Source organism: Ascaphus truei, chromosome 13 (assembly GCF_040206685.1).
Source record: "Ascaphus truei isolate aAscTru1 chromosome 13, aAscTru1.hap1, whole genome shotgun sequence".
In the NCBI taxonomy this organism is placed as follows: domain Eukaryota; kingdom Metazoa; phylum Chordata; class Amphibia; order Anura; family Ascaphidae; genus Ascaphus; species Ascaphus truei.
In genome coordinates this window covers 4,313,762-4,335,890 of record NC_134495.1, presented here as the reverse complement: position 1 = coordinate 4,335,890, position 22,129 = coordinate 4,313,762, and the positions used below count along the sequence as shown (strand labels likewise).

The 22,129-nt window shown below is 45.6% G+C and overlaps 1 protein-coding gene across 2 annotated transcripts in view; it reads left to right on the top strand.

Moving 5' to 3' along the window:
* WSCD2 (WSC domain containing 2) overlaps positions 1–22,129 on the top strand; it is a 237,435-nt gene that overhangs the window by 65,113 nt on the left and 150,193 nt on the right. For both annotated transcript variants that reach the window (XM_075568128.1, XM_075568127.1), the window contains one exon: positions 2,824–3,880. In XM_075568128.1, coding sequence (XP_075424243.1) covers positions 3,499–3,880 — 382 coding nt within the window. In that variant the 5' untranslated portion in view covers positions 2,824–3,498. The remainder of the gene's footprint in view (positions 1–2,823; positions 3,881–22,129) is intronic.

The window sequence follows — 22,129 nt, the reverse complement described above, 5'->3', positions numbered from 1 at the left end:
CTACCCCTAGTTATAATGTGATACTTCCTACCCCTAGTTATAATGTGATACTTCCTACCCCTAGTTATAATGTGATACTTCCTACCCCTAGTTATAATGTGATACTTCCTACCCCTAGTTATATTGTGATACTTCCTACCCCTAGTTATAATGTGATTCTTCCTACCCCAAGTTATTTGAATCAGTTGACCTTGACAACTAGTTACATCAGTGGTGTAACATCAGTGTAAGGGGCCCCTGATGTACATACTGTACTATAGGAATAGAGGGGTATATAATCTATGCCAGTGTGCCTGTTCTAAACATGCCGCCTACAATTTGAATTCATGCTACTGAGAGCTTCCAGGCAAATGGGTAATGTGTGGTATGGAAGAGGCACATTGAATAAGTGCCAAAGCTGGAGCTGAATGATCCTTATAATTGCCGGGGATATACTGAGAACTTACATTTGACTTTTTTCCCTACAGGGGTCCTGGGGGTTGGTGAGGAATTGTGGGTTACATAGAATACAATGACACAATTCTCCTTGTTTACTCATTTCTCAGACAGCCGCCCGAGTTGACCTCCTATTCCGATGGTATATATAGTTATTTGGGGCACCTAACATGTCGTTGTTGCATTGATAATGTTGATATATTCCTTTATCATGAAGTGCTGTGCTTATTTGACCAGTAACTCATGTATGAACATATATTCATGAGGCAAACCTTGTGTTTATGAATGAAACATGAGACTAGCCATTTTATGCTTCCTTTGGCCATTTAATTCCAATTTAACTTGGCGGACTTATTCTAAGCTCTCGCTAAGCAGTTATATGAAAACTAAAATATCAATTTATAGGCACAGTGAGAATATATTACCATTAAGGAGCATTTTCCTGGGATAAATATTCCCACATCATTATTACTCCGTATGAAAGAGCCTCAGTGATTGCCTCTAGGGCCCCTATTCCATATACTGTGTGCTGTGGCTGCTTTTCCATGTAAGGGAAGCTCTGGAGCTCCTTTCATATGAATTGAATATTGAATATGCCGTTTCATCGCATATTAAACAGGAGCAGTGTGTCAATACTTTGCTGATCACATTGGCTATGAGTTTTCAGCCAGCTGGTCTCTGGTGTGACTTGCCGCTCTCTAACACGCAACGTGTGTTATAGTAAGGTGCTATAAGTAAGAGCTGTAGTCACAGCTCCCCTTGACCCCGGTGACACTTACCTGTTGGCGAAAGCCAATCTATGAAGAGTGAAGTCACTAATCAAAGACAAGCAAGATGTGTGACTGTCCTATAAAATGTAATTGAAAATCAAAGGGAATCTGCAGATTTACTGCTGAGCATGCAATTATCAATGTTAATGGTTCAGTGAAAATCAATTATAGATAAATACACTGTATATTCATATTCCAACACTGCACTGAGTTCTCATCTTCTAATTCTTCCTTATATTACCTTATTATTCCAGCATTGAAAGAGAGGAAAGTAAGTAATTGTGCTATTCCTGCAGTTTTTATTTTATTACAATATTTACATACTGTACATATCCATGAAGGCACCCGCATAGTTGTAAAGTATTAAAATGTAGAAACTTGTTCTACGTTTTAATACAGAACATCACTGATAAGGATAAAATGTGAGATGTGTTGCTTCGTGATCTCGGTCCTGTGTGTGTTTCTCTTCATAACATCCCCTTTAAAATGGGAGTGACACAAGAGGTGGGACAACGTGAACACAGTCACCAGCTGTTACATATTCATGGCGGGTTAAGTTGGGACCAAGGCTTGTAAGACAACAAACCAGATGAGATCCTTCGCTGACAGAGAGAGACACCGCAAATGTCTAAGGAAGGAGACAGTGAACATCTATCTAATATCTTAGTCAACATCCAGATTGAATTCATGCCTCATACCTTTCCATGTTGGCCAGTGATTCAGATTAACTCTTGTACCAACCATATATTTGAGCTAATTAGGCACTGGGTATGTCACAGAACACATACTGACAGAATACTTTATACCTACAGGTAGTCGCTAGAAAACTGGTGCACTAAATTAAGAAGAAGGGCTAATATAAGAGTTGAGGCAATTCCATTTGCAAGGCAACATAACACAACTAGTACCAACGGCGTTCTCCTTATTTAAATTATAGCTGAATGAATACTATTATTCTCCGGTATTTGTAATGTACATTTTTTTTTTACACATACAGGCATACCCCGCTTTAAGGACACTCACTTTAAGTACACTCGCGAGTAAGGACATAGCGCCCAAAAGGCAAACGGCAGCTCACGCATGCGCCTGTCAGCACGTCCTGAACAGCAATACCGGCTCCCTACCTGTACCGAAGCTGTGCGCAAGCGGGGAGACTATAGAGCCTGTTACACATGTGTTATTTACATCGGTTTTGCACGTATATAACGATTGCAGTACAGCACATGCATCAATAAGTGGGGAAAAAAGGTAGTGCTTCACTTTAAGTACATTTTCGCTTTACATACATGCTCCGGTCCCATTGCGTACGTTAATGCAGGGTATGCCTGTATACCATTTCTATCCTTACAGGGCAGACGAAATCTTCAAATGATGCCCAACTTTGGTTCTGTTTTAAATCTAGCAAATGTGTTGATGTGAGAAAGGCTACACTGGATTTAACATGGTGTAAGCAGCCTGACTGCACTGAAGATGTGTTTCGCATTTAATGAGAAGGGAGCTGTTCCTTGAGCTCATGTCTAATGGTTGTATATTATAAATACTTTGAATGCTAACTTGAAATATCCCAAAAGCCGCAGAGCATAAAAGTTAATGAACTTGTTTTCCATTTGACTTCCAGGTACCATATTGTTATCTTGGACCGAAGTAAGTGACAGTTTATCGAACAAAGGCATGGATTCCTGTGAGGTGTTTTGTACCCAGTGACTCGGCCAGGGACCTTTCTTCTTGTCTGAAAAAGACACAGTATCATTCCCATTAAAGAGATGCTCCCACGAATCTGTGCTCGGGAGCTGAAAGCCGAGAGAGCAAGAGAGAGCTGTGTCAGCTGATCCAGCTTTCAAACCACCTTCAAACCCTCAATTTTCTTAAAATGATCTGTCCATCAATGGCGTCTCCAGGGCTCCCCTTTGGAACTTTTATTGGAGAGGAATAAAATGAGCAGAAATGGAAACCCCAGCACAGCATCTTGAAATAAAAAAAACAATTCTCCTTTTTGCAGCACATAACTATTTAGTTGAAGAATATGTTTTTTCCCCAAGACAAGAATTTTCATATTACAACATATTTTAATGCAGTCGATACCCAGCATAATTCTGTTTTCTTGTTTAACTATCATTTTGAAATGGCTTAAAAAAAAATCATTAAAAATTAGGAGCAAACAGGACGTTTGGCTCTTGAATATCTTTCCAGCGTTGCTGACTGTGCCAAGTGATATTCTCAGATTTGGAAATACAATGTGGTTTTGGGATTTATTAAATAACAAGGAATGAAAAAAACAGATTATGTATAAGATATGGCCAAAATAATTGTCAAGTTCCAACGCTATTTTCGACGGAAGCCTATACGTTTTTTCACATTTATAGTCCTGTATTTAACGGCTGGAAGTGTGGTTTTTCTCCATGCTGGTTTTGAAGGTGAACATATTGTATCGTACAATGACAGGATCTTGGTAGGTGGCACCAGTGGAGCAGCAGAACTCCCGGATACGGGACCTGCCCAGCTAAGTAGAGTGTTTAAAGAGGCCCCAGAGTCCCCAAGTACAGCACGGAGGTATGGGCCATGGTTCAAAACCACAGCAAAAGAGTTACCGGAGAGAAACAAAGCGGGAGATTTTGGAGGTGCCTGGAATAGGGCTCTGAAAAGGAGAAGCATGAGAGAGCAAGAGGAAGGAAGAGGTAAGCGTAGCGGAAAATAAAGATAAACTGTATTGGTTAAACTGAGACGCTGCCAGTAATGATTTGATATTTTGCTATAAGAGTCAATTCAACCTTTAAATAAGGTGTTCTCAACTCGAATCCTCAAGACGCCCCCCCCCCCCCCCCCAACAGGTCTGCTTTTTAGGATATTCCCTGCTTCGGCACAGGTGGCCTAGCCACTGATGGAGCCACTTGTGCGGAAGCAGGAATATCCTGAAAACCTGACCCGTTAGGGGTTCTTGAGGACTGGATTTGAGAACCCCGCTTTAACTGTTATATCCTTAAGTATCATTTTGTATACCTTCTTCTCTTTGATCGATCATTCACACCGGTGGGGCAGGTTACCAGCAGTAACAACAATTACTGAACGGGAGGGCGTCCCACTGAATTAGAAGTCAGTCTCCGAATATGTGTTGACTGTAACAAAGTCCAAAGGCGAGATGAATCAACGTAAAGAAAGTATGAACAGCAGCTTGTTTTGACGCATTGCTCCATTTTCTGTTTACATTTGCGTTGAATGTAAGAAGGCGTTTCTTAGATTAGACGCAAATTGTTAGAAAGAGAATGTGGCCCCTCAGACCTGCTGGATATTTTTTACACAAATACCAGATAAAGTGATGATGCACGAGGCGCAAAGTTTGATGCATATCATTTTAATATTTGACATCATGTAACTCCTCATATTAACACTTCCCAAATCGCAAGCTGACGCCCGCACAAAACTTGGAGCAAAGACCGCGGTAGGCGCGTAGAGACGCAAAATGTAAATGACGCCATTTGCGTAAATTTTGCTCCACATTTGCAGGGATACGTCACCCACTGGAATGTTTTTCAGATATTATACAATCAAGGTTGCATTGGTGTGTCCAGAACCCAGAAAACCCAGTTATATGGGGAGAATGACTAAGGTTCAATTTTGGGATAACACACCCGATCAGGCATAACTTCCCTTTCAGTCAATACCAGTTAATACTGGACTGGGTGTGTTATCCCACAATGGACCTTAATGAATCTCCCCCTTTACTGCTATATTAGTTGCTATTAAATGAAATAACAGTGCCTCCATTAACTGTGGATGACATGGTGAGTGAGTCGCAGTGATCACTGCAGAATGATATGTATAGATGATCCCGATATTGGGGTTCACAGTGCAGGTACAGTTCACTTTCGTAGACTACATACTGAATGCGCTAAATTGAATAAATTCCAGGAAAATCCTCAGATCATTTGTATCCCATTAAATGCTTTAAAAATCAATGGCCCCCTAATAATGTATATTGGGGTTTGGGTGCTCCTTTGCTGGGAGATCGACAAACCCTCCTATATACTCGTAGTTAGGATTGTCAGGTGGCTTCTCCAAAAATACTGGACACAATAGTGAGAGGTGCAAGGCGCCCGAGATACACACACACTCAAGAGATGCACAACTCTCTCCTCACTCTCCACTCCATCCTGTTTCCTCCTCTCCTCACCCTCAGGCTCCAGACACCTTGTCCTGATTGGCTGCATTACCCAGCAGCAGCCAATCAGGATAGAGGAAGCTGCCCAAGCCCCTAGCAACAGCCCTTCTCTCTCCATGCTCTGGGAAATCCCGCGGCCCCTCAAGCCGGTCAGGTCACTATGTCCAGAGAGGTAATACCGGTATACACGCCCAGAGAGGTAATACCGGTATACACGCCCAGAGAGGTAATACCGGTATACACATACACACCCAGAGAGGTAATACCGGTATACACATACACGACCAGAGAGGTAATACCGGTATACACATACACACCCAGAGAGGTAATACCGGTATACACATACACGCCCAGAGAGGTAATACCGGTATACACATACAAGCGCCCAGAGAGGTAATACCGGTATACCCATACACGCCCAGAGAGGTAATACCGATATACACATACACACCCAGAGAGGTAATACCGGTATACACATACACGCCCAGAGAGGTAATACCGATATACACATACACGCCCAGAGAGGTAATACCAGTATACACATACACGCCCAGAGAGGTAATACCGGTATACACATACACGCCCAGAGAGGTAATACCGGTATACACATACACGCCCAGAGAGGTAATACCGGTATACACATACACTCCCAGAGAGGTAATACTGGTATACACACACATGCCCAGAGAGGTAATACCGATATACACATACACGCCCAGAGAGTTAATACCGGTATACACATACACACCCCGAGAGGTAATACCGGTATACACATAAACACCCAGAGAGGTAATACCGGTATACACATACACGCCCAGAGAGGTAATACCGGTATACACATACACGCCCAGAGAGGTAATACCGGTATACACATACACGCCCAGAGAGGTAATACCGGTATACACATACACGCCCAGAGAGGTAATACCGGTATACACATACACGCCCAGAGAGGTAATACCGGTATACACATACACGCCCAGAGAGGTAATACCGGTATACACATACACGCCCAGAGAGGTAATACCGGTATACACATACACTCCTAGAGAGGTAATACCGGTATACACATACACGCCAAGAGAGGTAATACCGGTATACACATACACGCCCAGAGAGGTAATAACGGTATACACATACACGCCCAGAGAGGTAATACCCGTATACACATACACGCCCAGAGAGATAATACCGGTATACACATACACACCCAGAGAGGTAATACCGGTATACACATACACAGCCAGAGAGGTAATACCGGAATACACGTACACGCCCAGAGAGGTAATACCGGTATGCACATACACGCCCAGAGAGGTAATACCGGTATACACATACACGCCCAGAGAGGTAATACTGGTATACACATGCACATACACGCCCAGAGAGGTAATACCGGAATTCACATACACGCCCAGAGAGGTAATACCGGTATACACAGCCAGAGCGTTAATACCGGTATACACATACACGCCCAGAGAGATAATACCGGTATACACATACACGCCCAGAGAGGTAATACCGGTATACACATACACGCCCAGAGAGGTAATACCGGTGTACACATACACACCCAGAGAGGTAATACCGGTATACACATACACACCCAGAGAGGTAATACTGGTATACACATACCCGCCCAGAGAGGTAATACCGGTATACACACACACCCAGAGAGGTAATACCGGTATACACATACACGCCCAGAGAGGTAATACTAGGATACACATACACGCCCAGAGAGGTAATACCGGTATACACATGCACGCCCAGAGAGGTAATACCGGTATACACATACACGCCCAGAGAGGTAATACCGGTATACACATACACGCCCAGAGAGGTAATACTGGTATACACATACACGCCCAGAGGTAATACCGGTATACACATACACGCCCAGAGAGGTAATACCGGTATACACATACACTCCCAGAGAGGTAATACCGTTATACACATACACACACCCAGAGAGGTAATACCGGTATACACATACCCGCCAAGAGAGGTAATACCGGTTTACACATACACACCCAGAGAGGTAATACCGGTGTAAACATACACACCCAGAGAGGTAATACCGGTATACACATACACACCCAGAGGTAATACCGGTATACACATACACGCCCAGAGAGGTAATACCGGTATACACATACACTCCCAGAGAGGTAATACCGTTATACACATACACACACCCAGAGAGGTAATACCGGTATACACATACCCGCCAAGAGAGGTAATACCGGTTTACACATACACACCCAGAGAGGTAATACCGGTATACACATACACGCCCAGAGAGGTAATACCGGTATACACAGACATGCCCAGAGAGGTAATACCGGTTTACACATACACGCCCAGAGAGGTAATACCGGTATACACATACACCCCCAGAGAGGTAATACCGGTATACACATACACACCCAGAGAGGTAATACCGGTGTAAACATACACACCCAGAGAGGTAATACCGGTATACACATACACACCTATAGAGGTAATACCGGTATACACATACACGCCCAGAGAGGTAATACCGGTATACACACACATGCCCAGAGAGGTAATACCGGTTTACACATACACGCCCAGAGAGGTAATACCGGTATACACATACACACCCAGAGAGGTAATACCGGTATACACATACACTTCTAGAGAGGTAATACCGGTTTACACACACATACCCAGAGAGGTAATAGCGGTATACAAATACACGTCCAGAGAGGTAATACCAGTATACACATACACGCCCAGAGAAGTAATACCGGTATACACATACACACCCAGAGAGGTAATACCGGTGTAAACATACACACCCAGAGAGGTAATACCGGTGTAAACATACACACCCAGAGAGGTAATACCGGTATACACATACACTCCCAGAGAGGTAATACCGGTATACACATACACACCTATAGAGGTAATACCGGTATACACATACACGCCCAGAGAGGTAATACAGGTATACACACACATGCCCAGAGAGGTAATACCGGTTTACACATACACGCCCAGAGAGGTAATACCGGTATACACATACACACCCAGAGAGGTAATACCGGTATACACATACACTTCTAGAGAGGTAATACCGGTTTACAAACACATACCCAGAGAGGTAATACCGGTATACACATACACGTCCAGAGAGGTAATACCAGTATACACATACACGCCCAGAGAAGTAATACCGGTATACACATACATGTCCAGAGAAGTAATACCGGTATACACATACACTTCTAGAGAGGTAATACCGGTTTACACACACATACCCAGAGAGGTAATACTGGTATACACATACACGTCCAGAGAGGTAATACTGGTATACACATACACGTCCAGAGAGGTAATACCAGTATACACATACACGCCCAGAGAAGTAATACCGGTATACACATACACACCCAGAGAGGTAATACCGGTGTAAACATACACACCCAGAGAGGTAATACCGGTATACACATACACTCCCAGAGAGGTAATACCGGTATACACATACACGTCCAGAGAGGTAATACCAGTATACACATACACGCCCAGAGAAGTAATACCGGTATACACATACATGTCCAGAGAGGTAATACCGGTATACACATACATGTCGAGAGGTAATACCGGTATACACATACACGCCCAGAGAGGTAATACCGGTATACACATACACGCCCAGAGAGGTAATACCGGTATACACATACACGCCCAGAGAGGTAATACCGGTATACACATACACACCCAGAGAAGTAATACCGGTATACACATACATGTCCAGAGAGGTAATACCGGTATACACATACATGTCCAGAGAGGTAATACCGGTATACACATACACGCCCAGAGAGGTAATACCGGTATACACATATACGCCCAGAGAGGTAATACCGGTATACACATACACGCCCAGAGAGGTAATACCGGTATACACATACACGCCCAGAGAGGTAATACCGGTATACACATACACGCCCAGAGGTAATACCGGTATACACATACACGCCCAGAGAGGTAATACCGGTATACACATACACTCCCAGAGAGGTAATACCGTTATACACATACACACACCCAGAGAGGTAATACCGGTATACACATACCCGCCAAGAGAGGTAATACCGGTATACATATACACGCCCAGAGAGGTAATACTAGGATACACATACACGCCCAGAGAGGTAATACCGGTATACACATACACCCCCAGAGAGGTAATACTAGGATACACATACACGCCCAGAGAGGTAATACCAGTATACACATACACCCCCAGAGAGATAATACCGGTATACACATACACACCCAGAGAGATAATACCGGTGTAAACATACACACCCAGAGAGGTAATACCGGTATACACATACACTCCCAGAGAGGTAATACCGTTATACACATACACACACCCAGAGAGGTAATACCGGTATACACATACCCGCCAAGAGAGGTAATACCGGTTTACACATACACACCCAGAGAGGTAATACCGGTATACACATACACGCCCAGAGAGGTAATACCGGTATACACAGACATGCCCAGAGAGGTAATACCGGTTTACACATACACGCCCAGAGAGGTAATACCGGTATACACATACACCCCCAGAGAGGTAATACCGGTATACACATACACACCCAGAGAGGTAATACCGGTGTAAACATACACACCCAGAGAGGTAATACCGGTATACACATACACACCTATAGAGGTAATACCGGTATACACATACACGCCCAGAGAGGTAATACCGGTATACACACACATGCCCAGAGAGGTAATACCGGTTTACACATACACGCCCAGAGAGGTAATACCGGTATACACATACACACCCAGAGAGGTAATACCGGTATACACATACACTTCTAGAGAGGTAATACCGGTTTACACACACATACCCAGAGAGGTAATAGCGGTATACAAATACACGTCCAGAGAGGTAATACCAGTATACACATACACGCCCAGAGAAGTAATACCGGTATACACATACACACCCAGAGAGGTAATACCGGTGTAAACATACACACCCAGAGAGGTAATACCGGTGTAAACATACACACCCAGAGAGGTAATACCGGTATACACATACACTCCCAGAGAGGTAATACCGGTATACACATACACACCTATAGAGGTAATACCGGTATACACATACACGCCCAGAGAGGTAATACCGGTATACACACACATGCCCAGAGAGGTAATACCGGTTTACACATACACGCCCAGAGAGGTAATACCGGTATACACATACACACCCAGAGAGGTAATACCGGTATACACATACACTTCTAGAGAGGTAATACCGGTTTACAAACACATACCCAGAGAGGTAATACCGGTATACACATACACGTCCAGAGAGGTAATACCAGTATACACATACACGCCCAGAGAAGTAATACCGGTATACACATACATGTCCAGAGAAGTAATACCGGTATACACATACACTTCTAGAGAGGTAATACCGGTTTACACACACATACCCAGAGAGGTAATACTGGTATACACATACACGTCCAGAGAGGTAATACTGGTATACACATACACGTCCAGAGAGGTAATACCAGTATACACATACACGCCCAGAGAAGTAATACCGGTATACACATACACACCCAGAGAGGTAATACCGGTGTAAACATACACACCCAGAGAGGTAATACCGGTATACACATACACTCCCAGAGAGGTAATACCGGTATACACATACACGTCCAGAGAGGTAATACCAGTATACACATACACGCCCAGAGAAGTAATACCGGTATACACATACATGTCCAGAGAGGTAATACCGGTATACACATACATGTCGAGAGGTAATACCGGTATACACATACACGCCCAGAGAGGTAATACCGGTATACACATACACGCCCAGAGAGGTAATACCGGTATACACATACACGCCCAGAGAGGTAATACCGGTATACACATACACACCCAGAGAAGTAATACCGGTATACACATACATGTCCAGAGAGGTAATACCGGTATACACATACATGTCCAGAGAGGTAATACCGGTATACACATACACGCCCAGAGAGGTAATACCGGTATACACATATACGCCCAGAGAGGTAATACCGGTATACACATACACGCCCAGAGAGGTAATACCGGTATACACATACACGCCCAGAGAGGTAATACCGGTATACACATACACGCCCAGAGGTAATACCGGTATACACATACACGCCCAGAGAGGTAATACCGGTATACACATACACTCCCAGAGAGGTAATACCGTTATACACATACACACACCCAGAGAGGTAATACCGGTATACACATACCCGCCAAGAGAGGTAATACCGGTATACATATACACGCCCAGAGAGGTAATACTAGGATACACATACACGCCCAGAGAGGTAATACCGGTATACACATACACCCCCAGAGAGGTAATACTAGGATACACATACACGCCCAGAGAGGTAATACCAGTATACACATACACCCCCAGAGAGATAATACCGGTATACACATACACACCCAGAGAGATAATACCGGTGTAAACATACACACCCAGAGAGGTAATACCGGTATACACATACACTCCCAGAGAGGTAATACCGGTATACACATACACACCTATAGAGGTAATACCGGTATACACATACACGCCCAGAGAGGTAATACCGGTATACACACACATACCCAGAGATGTAATACCGGTATACACATACACGTCCAGAGAGGTAATACCAGTATACACATACACGCCCAGAGAAGTAATACCGGTATACACATACATGTCCAGAGAGGTAATACCGGTATACACATACATGTCCAGAGAGGTAATACCGGTATACACATACACGCCAAGAGAGGTAATACCGGTATACACATACACGCCCAGAGAGGTAATACCGGTATACACATACTGACCCAGAGAGGTAATACCGGTATACACATACAGTACATGCCCAGTATTATTTCTATTTTTTTTTACTGGACAGAGTATCCAAATACAGGACAGTCCGGCACAATACTGGACACCTGGCCACCATATAAAGTAGTCAATCTGTCAAAACACAAAGTGCATTTATGTCTTCACCGTCCAGACTTGCCAAGTACATACAGTCCCTGGTGGCAGCTGAGAATGAGCACTGCTCTGTGAATGTATTTACTGTAGGATTAGCTTCAGTTCGTTTTCAGACTGAACACTGAAGCTCATGTTCTTCTTGTCAGAAACATTGCACTTTGCTGCATGGGCTGTATCTTACAGCGACACATAACCATGCAACCCATTACATTGTAACGCTTTCATACCGTATAATACTCCGCGAGACTATTACGTCGAATCAAGTAAGGTTTTCTGTGTGAAAAAAATATAAAAAAGCTACAATGATAGTTGGTAAACTCAAGAAAACAGATTGTAACAGTAACTAGTAAAGTTGTACAAATGTTTTCAAATTTGCTTAGTAAATGTTTTTGCAGTTTCCTGTAACATTAAGTTTCCATTGCTTAGGAATTTGTGAAAATAGTCTTATGTGCAACTTTTGTTTGCCACATTACCGTGAAATGTCATGATTTGTGCCAGACTCGTGTGCAAACAAACGGTACATGTGTGTGTCTTTGTGTGTGTGAGCAATTTGTAGCGTTAAGAAAAATTAGAGCAAAATTATAAAGCAATTGGATAAATTAAGGGAATTTCTGTCGGATGTGCAATGAACGTTGACTTTTAGTTAGAGATGAACTAATTTTTTTTAGCAAATTTGATCTGCAAGAATCCGCAAGAATGGAGCTGCTCTGCTATAATGGTGAGAAACATGCAGCTGCAGATTCCTCCACAGAGGGCGCCTGTGAGCATGGCTGCTCCCCCTTGCTGTCCCTTCTTCTAGAGCTGGATCCTGTAGTGTGTAGTTCAGTCAGTGTGTTTATGTGATGGTCAGTCTTTGTGTATATTGTGTGTGTGCGTGTGTGCGTGTGTGCGTGTGTGCGTGCAGGTTAGGGTCTTTGTGTATTGTGCAGGCAGGGTTGTCACCACTCCGGGTTTGACCCGGAGACTACGGGTTTTGACCATGTATCTCCGGGTTTACCTAGTAAACCTCCGAGTGGTGGCAGCCTCGGAGAATGGAGGAGAGGGAAAGGAGAGATAGAAAGGGGAGAGGGAGAATGAATAATACAGCATCAATGGGAACACTATTATACAAATATTATAATATTTATTTTTTAGTGATGTAATTTGTTGTTTAAATAATTTTTTAGGGTATCCCTGTTTTTAAGTTTGAGATTCTAGTCACTGTATTCTAGGCCGGAGACTGACACCTGGTGCTAAAGTGGGAGCCCTTTATATGTCACATGTCAGATGGCGGAAGATAAGTACAAGGCGTGTGTGATAGTATAACTGATTTTATATAACTGTTAACCAATTCTTAGGAACCTCAGCAAAGGATCACTACATACGTAATACAGCACATAGCCTAATATTTCACAATAACGCTGCGTGGGAGTGTCAGTGTCAGGGTCAGGGTCAGTATCAGGGTCAGTTGAGAATGGGCCATCCAGTCCTGGGTATATGGGCCTATGTGATGGTGCTGGCACAGCGTGGGAGCTCTTAATGCATTAAAGTGTTGCAGGCCTGTACTTCACAAAGGTGCTTCGTACCACTTTGACTGCAGCCGTTGAGGGTCCCCTCCGACAGCGCTCTCTGCATGGATCCGCTTGGCTTCTCGCCACAATGTATTGCCCTCCCTCAGGAAACTCTTGGCTCACTATGAACCAGACTCAAACTGGTCCCGGGCCACTCTCGATCGAGCCTGAAGGCATTCAGGCTTGCACAGATCTGACTCACACGTGTCATGCACGCCCCTCCCCCTCTTAGTCACACCACTTCCACGTCCTTTGTTACTGGCTGCTCTTATGTCCATCACCAGTTACATGTCCAGAGCACACTGGAGAGGAACCTGCAAGGGTTCAGTGTGAATGTTTTACTTGTCACACAGAAGGTTACAATTCTAAGGCTGTGGCCATGGTACCGCAGACCGTGCGGGCTGAGCCATCAGACTACCTAAAGGCAGTGATCGCGTTCATGTGTCGTGCGGGAGCGTGCTCGCAGAAGCAGGAGGGGGTGCGCATTGCGCAAGAAATCAGTTTCAACTGATTTCTTGGCGCGACAGGCCGGTCATGTGAGCGGTTCGCCCAATGAGGGCGAACCAGCTTCGTGACGCCCCTAGACACACCCCCCACGGCCCGTCCACCATGGCCAGGGAAAGTACCCCCTTCACGCGGGTCACTTCCCAGCGTCCGCACGCCTCCACGCGGGCGAAAGCGCCATGGCCCCATCCTGAGAAGAAAAAATAAAGGAACTGCAATAAATAACTTGATGGATGTACAGATGCAGCGGCCGTTATTCGAACATGTCACGGAGCCATTTTCGTGTGCGCTGCTGTACTCCACGCGGCCAATCACGCGGTTGATTTGTTTGAATTTCATGGATTCTGATTTCTTTAGGTGCAATTCTTCGCGTTTCCGTGGCAGAAATGAATGAATTGTAATGTGTACAGTACAGTGCTACTGTGTCACTTTGCAGGTGTTTAAAAACCGGAACACTACAACGCCATTTTCTGACCTCGATAAAACATGAGTCAACACGCGATAATGACGCGCCATGACATGGGTATTCTGAGGTATACAACACGCGGTAATGACGGGCCATGACATGGGTATTCCCAGGTATATAACACGCGGTAATGACGCGCCATGACATGGGTATTCCCAGGTATTCAACACGCGGTAATGACACGCCATGACATGGGCATTCCGAGGTATACAACACGCGGTAATGACGCGCCATGACATGGGTATTCCCAGGTATACAACACGCGGTAATGACGCGCCATGACATGGGTATTCCGAGGTATACAACACGCGGTAATGACGCGCCATGACATGGGTATTCAGAGGTATACAACACGCGGTAAGGACGCGCCATGACATGGGTATTCCGAGGTATACAACACGCGGTAATGATGCGCCATGACATGAGTATTCCGAGGTATACAACACGCGGTAATGACGCGTTATGACATGGGTATTCAGAGGTATACAACACGCGGTAATGACGCGCCATGACATGGGTATTCCGAGGTATAGAACACGCGGTAATGACACGCCATGACATGGGTATTCCATGGTATACAACACGCGGTAATGACGCGCCATGACGTGGGTATTCCGAGGTATACAACACGCGGTAATGATGCGCCATGACATGGGTATTCCGAGGTATAGAACACGCGTAATGACACGCCATGACATGGGTATTCCATGGTATACAACACGCGGTAATGACGCGCCATGACGTGGGTATTCCGAGGTATACAACACGCGGTAATGATGCACCATGACATGGGTATTCCGAGGTATAGAAAACGTGGTAATGACACGCCATGACATGGGTATTCCATGGTATACAACACGCGGTAATGACGCGCCATGACGTGGGTATTCCGAGGTATACAAGATGCGGTAATGACGCGCCATGACATGGGTATTCCGAGGTATACAAGATGCGGTAATGACGCGCCATGACATGGGTATTCCGAGGTATACAACACGCGGTAATGACGCGCCATGACATGGGTATTCTGAGGTATACAACACGCGGTAATGACGCGCCATGACATTGGTATTCTGAGGTATACAACACGCGGTAATGACGCGCCATGACATGGGTATTCTGAGGTATACAACACGCGGTAATGACGCTCCATGACATGGGTATTCCCAGGTATACAACACGCGGTAATGATGCGCCATGACATGGGTATTCCGAGGTATACAACACGCGGTAATGACGCGCCATGACATGGGTATTCCATGGTATACAACACGCGGTAATGACGCCCTATGACGTGGGTATTCCGAGGTATACAACACGCGGTAATGACGCGCCATGACATGGGTATTCCCAGGTATACAACACGCGGTAATGACGTGCCCTGACATGGGTATTCCGGGGTATACAACACGCGGTAATGATGCGCCATGACATGGGTATTCTGAGGTATACAATACGCGGTAATGACGCGCCATGACATGGGTATTCTGAGGTATACAACACGCGGTAATGACGCTCCATGACATGGGTATTCCCAGGTATACAACACGCGGTAATGACGTGCTATGACATGGGTATTCCGAGGTATACAACACGCGGTAATGACGCGCCATGACATGGGTATTCCGAGGTATACAACACGCGGTAATGACGCGCCATTACATGGGTATTCCGAGGTATACAACACACGGTAATGACGCGCCATGACATGGGTATTCCGAGGTATACAACACGCGGTAATGACGCGCCCTGACATGGGTATTCCGAGGTATACAACATGGTAATGACGCGCCATAACATGGGTATTCCGAGGTATACAACACAAGGTAATGACGTGCTATGACATGGGTATTCCGAGGTATACAACACGCGGTAATGACGCGCCATGACATGGGTATTCCGAGGTATACAACACGCGGTAATGACGCGCCATTACATGGGTATTCCGAGGTATACAACACACGGTAATGACGCGCCCTGACATGGGTATTCCGAGGTATACAACACACGGTAATGACGCGCCATGACATGGGTATTCCGAGGTATACAACACGCGGTAATGACGCGCCATGACATGGGTATTCCGAGGTATACAACACGCGGTAATGACGCGCCATTACATGGGTATTCCGAGGTATACAACACACGGTAATGACGCGCCATGACATGGGTATTCCGAGGTATACAACACACGGTAATGACGCGCCATGACATGGGTATTCCGAGGTATACAACACGCGGTAATGACGCGCCATTACATGGGTATTCCGAGGTATACAACACGCGGTAATGACGCGCCCTGACATGGGTATTCCGAGGTATACAACACACGGTAATGACGCGCCATGACATGGGTATTCCGAGGTATACAACACGCGGTAATGACGCGCCATGACATGGGTATTCCGAGGTATACAACACGCGGTAATGACGCGCCCTGACATGAGTATTCCGAGGTATACAACACGCGGTAATGACGCGCCCTGACATGGGTATTCCGAGGTATACAACACACGGTAATGACGCGCCATGACATGGGTATTCCGAGGTATACAACACGCGGTAATGACGCGCCATGACATGGGTATTCCGAGGTATACAACACGCGGTAATGACGCGCCCTGACATGAGTATTCCGAGGTATACAACACGCGGTAATGACGTGCCATGACATGGGTATTCCGAGGTATACAACACAAGGTAATGACGCGCCCTGACATGGGTATTCCGAGGTATACAACACGCGGTAATGACGCGCCATGACATGGGTATTCCCAGGTATACAACACGCGGTAATGACGCGCCATGACATGGGTATTCCCAGGTATACAACACGCGGTAATGACGCGCCATGACATGGGTATTCTGAGGTATACAACACGCGGTAATGACGCGCCATGACATGGGTATTCTGAGGTATACAACACACGGTAATGACGCGCCATGACATGGGTATTCCGAGGTATACAACACGCGGTAATGACGTGCTATGACATGGGTATTCTGAGGTATACAACACACGGTAATGACGCGCCATGACATGGGTATTCCGAGGTATACAACACGCGGTAATGACGCGCCATGACATGGGTATTCCGAGGTATACAACACGCGGTAATGACGCGCCATGACATGGGTATTCCCAGGTATATAACACGCGGTAATGACGCGCCTTGACATGGGTATTCCGAGGTATACAACACGTGGTAATGACGCACCATGACATGGGTATTCCGAGGTATACAACACGTGGTAATGACGCGCCATGACATGGGTATTCCGAGGTATACAACACGCGGTAATGACACGCCATGACATGGGTATTCCGAGGTATACAGCACGTGGTAATGACGCGCCATGACATGGGTATTCCGAGGTATACAACACGTGGTAATGACGCGCCATGACATGGGTATTCCGAGGTATACAACACGCGGTAATGACGCGCCATGACATGGGTATTCCGAGGTATACAACACGCGGTAATGACGTGCCATGACATGGGTATTCCGAGGTATACAACACACGGTAATGACGCGCCATGACATGGGTATTCCATGGTATACAACACGCGGTAATGACGTGCCATGACATGGGTATTCCGAGGTATACAACACGCGGTAATGACACGCCATGACATGGGTATTCCCAGGTATACAACACGCGGTAATGACGCGCCATGACATGGGTATTCCGAGGTATACAACACGCGGTAATGACGTGCCATGGCATGGGTATTCCCAGGTATACAACACGCGGTAATGACGTGCCATGACATGGGTATTCCGAGGTATACAACACGCGGTAATGACACGCCATGACATGGGTATTCCATGGTATACAACACGCGGTAATGACGCGCCATGACGTGGGTATTCCGAGGTATACAGCACGCGGTAATGATGCGCCATGACATGGGTATTCCGAGGTATACAAGATGCGGTAATGACGCGCCATGACATGGGTATTCCGAGGTATACAACACGCGGTAATGACGCGCCATGACATGGGTATTCCGAGGTATACAGCACGCGGTAATGATGCGCCATGACATGGGTATTCCGAGGTATACAAGATGCGGTAATGACGCGCCATGACGTGGGTATTCCGAGGTATACAACACGCGGTAATGATGCACCATGACATGGGTATTCCGAGGTATAGAAAACGCGGTAATGACACGCCATGACATGGGTATTCCATGGTATACAACACGCGGTAATGACGCGCCATGACGTGGGTATTCCGAGGTATACAGCACGCGGTAATGATGCGCCATGACATGGATATTCCGAGGTATACAACACGCGGTAATGACGCGCCATGACATGGGTATTCTGCGGTATACAACACGCGGTAATGACGCGCCATGACATTGGTATTCTGAGGTATACAACACGCGGTAATGACGCGCCATGACATGGGTATTCTGAGGTATACAACACGCGGTAATGACGCTCCATGACATGGGTATTCCCAGGTATACAACACGCGGTAATGACGCGCCATGACATGGGTATTCCGAGGTATACAACACGCGGTAATGACGCTCCATGACATGGGTATTCCATGGTATACAACACGCGGTAATGACGCCCTATGACGTGGGTATTCCGAGGTATACAACACGCGGTAATGACGCGCCATGACATGGGTATTCCGAGGTATACAACGCGAGGTAATGACACGCCATGACATGGGTATTCTGAGGTATACAATACGCGGTAATGACGCGCCATGACATGGGTATTCTGAGGTATACAACACGCGGTAATGACGCTCCATGACATGGGTATTCCGAGGTATACAACACGCGGTAATGACGTGCTATGACATGGGTATTCCGGGGTATACAACACGCTGTAATGACGCGCTATGACATGGGTATTCCTAGGTATACAACACACGGTAATGACGCGCCATGACATGAGTATTCCGAGGTATACAACACGCGGTAATGACGCGCCATGACATGGGTATTCCGAGGTATACAACACGCGGTAATGACGCGCCCTGACATGGGTATTCCGAGGTATACAACATGGTAATGACGCGCCATGACATGGGTATTCCGAGGTATACAACACAAGGTAATGACGTGCCATGACATGGGTATTCCCAGGTATACAACACGCGGTAATGACGCGCTATGACATGGGTATTCTGAGGTATACAACACGCGGTAATGACGCGCCATGACATGGGTATTCCGAGGTATACAACATGGTAATGAAGCGCCATGACATGGGTATTCCGAGGTATACAACACACGGTAATGGCACGCCCTGACATGGGTATTCCGAGGTATACAACACGCGGTAATGACGCGCCCTGACATGGGTATTCCGAGGTATACAACACGTGGTAATTATGCGCCATGACATGGGTATTCCCAGGTATACAACACGCGGTAATGACGTGCTATGACATGGGTATTCCGATGTATACAACACGCGGTAATGACGCGCTATGACATGGGTATTCTGAGGTATACAACACGTGGTAATGACGCGCCATGACATGGGTATTCCGATGTATACAACACGCGGTAATGACGCGCCATGACATGGGTATTCTGAGGTATACAACACACGGTAATGACGCGCCATGACATGGGTATTCCGAGGTATACAACACGCGGTAATGACGCGCCATGACATGGGTATTCCGAGGTATACAACACGCGGTAATGACGCGCCATGACATGGGTATTCCGAGGTATACAACACGTGGTAATGACGCGCCATGACATGGGTATTCCGAGGTATACAACACGCGGTAATGACGTGCCATGACATGGGTATTCCGAGGTATACAACACGTGGTAATGACGCGCCATGACATGGGTATTCCGAGGTATACAACACGCGGTAATGACGTGCCATGACATGGGTATTCCGGGGTATACAACACGCGGTAATGACGTGCCATGACATGGGTATTCCATGGTATACAACACGCGGTAATGACGTGCCATGACATGGGTATTCCGAGGTATACAACACGCGGTAATGACGCGCCATGACATGGGTATTCCGAGGTATACAACACGCGGTAATGACGCGCCATGACATGGGTATTCCCAGGTATACAACACGCGGTAATGATGCTCCATGACATGGGTATTCCCAGGTATACAACACACGGTAATGACGCGCCATGACATGGGTATTCCATGGTATACAACACGCGGTAATGACGTGCCATGACATGGGTATTCCGAGGTATACAACACGCGGTAATGACACGCCATGACATGGGTATTCCATGGTATACAACACGCGGTAATGACGTGCCATGACATGGGTATTCCGAGGTATACAACACGCGGTAATGACACGCCATGACATGGGTATTCCCAGGTATATAACACGCGGTAATGACGCGCCATGACATGGGTATTCCATGGTACACAACGTGTGAAATGTTCGAATAACGGCCGCTGCATCTGTACATACTGTACAGGCCTCTTTGTTTACTGGTGCTACTAAGAATATATAGATAGTAAATATTTTAAGATTGCGTATTTCTAAATGACTGAAGAGTATACAGTCTGACATGGCAGAGGTAATGAGAAATCACGATATACTGTAAGGGAAGCCGAACACCTTCATTTATTGACACACAAGCTATTATTGTAGATTTCTGCTTGAAAAGGTTAGTTTAATTCCAGGGGTGAGACGAGTATAAATTCTTACCCTTTAAAAACAGTAGAATAAAAAATAGTTGTCCTATGAATATTTCAGCTGGTGATAAATATTGAGAATAATAGCAGCGGGGATCGGCTTCCCTATAAAATAGCCACCTAAATCTTAGACAGTTAGAAATTTGTTGTCATTGATAAAGTGGGCTGGGGAGAAGATGCAGGATAACATATTGTGCTACAGAACGCCGCCCCGTGACAGCCTTATAATGGATTGCTCTGGTATTTAGGGAAATAGCTGCAACATTATCCATTATGTGAACACAAAATGAAAGAAGAAACAGCAGAAACCACTGAAGATGTAACTGAATTTAGATTAAACTCGTTTTTTTTTTATCATTACAATTACCTTCCTCCCCACCTGCATAAGGCAGAAGACGACATTCAAACATATCAACTCATTGCTTGTCTAAAGCGAATATTCTCAAAGACATTGTTGTGTTCAAAATAACCTCTCTCTCTTCATGTGTCTA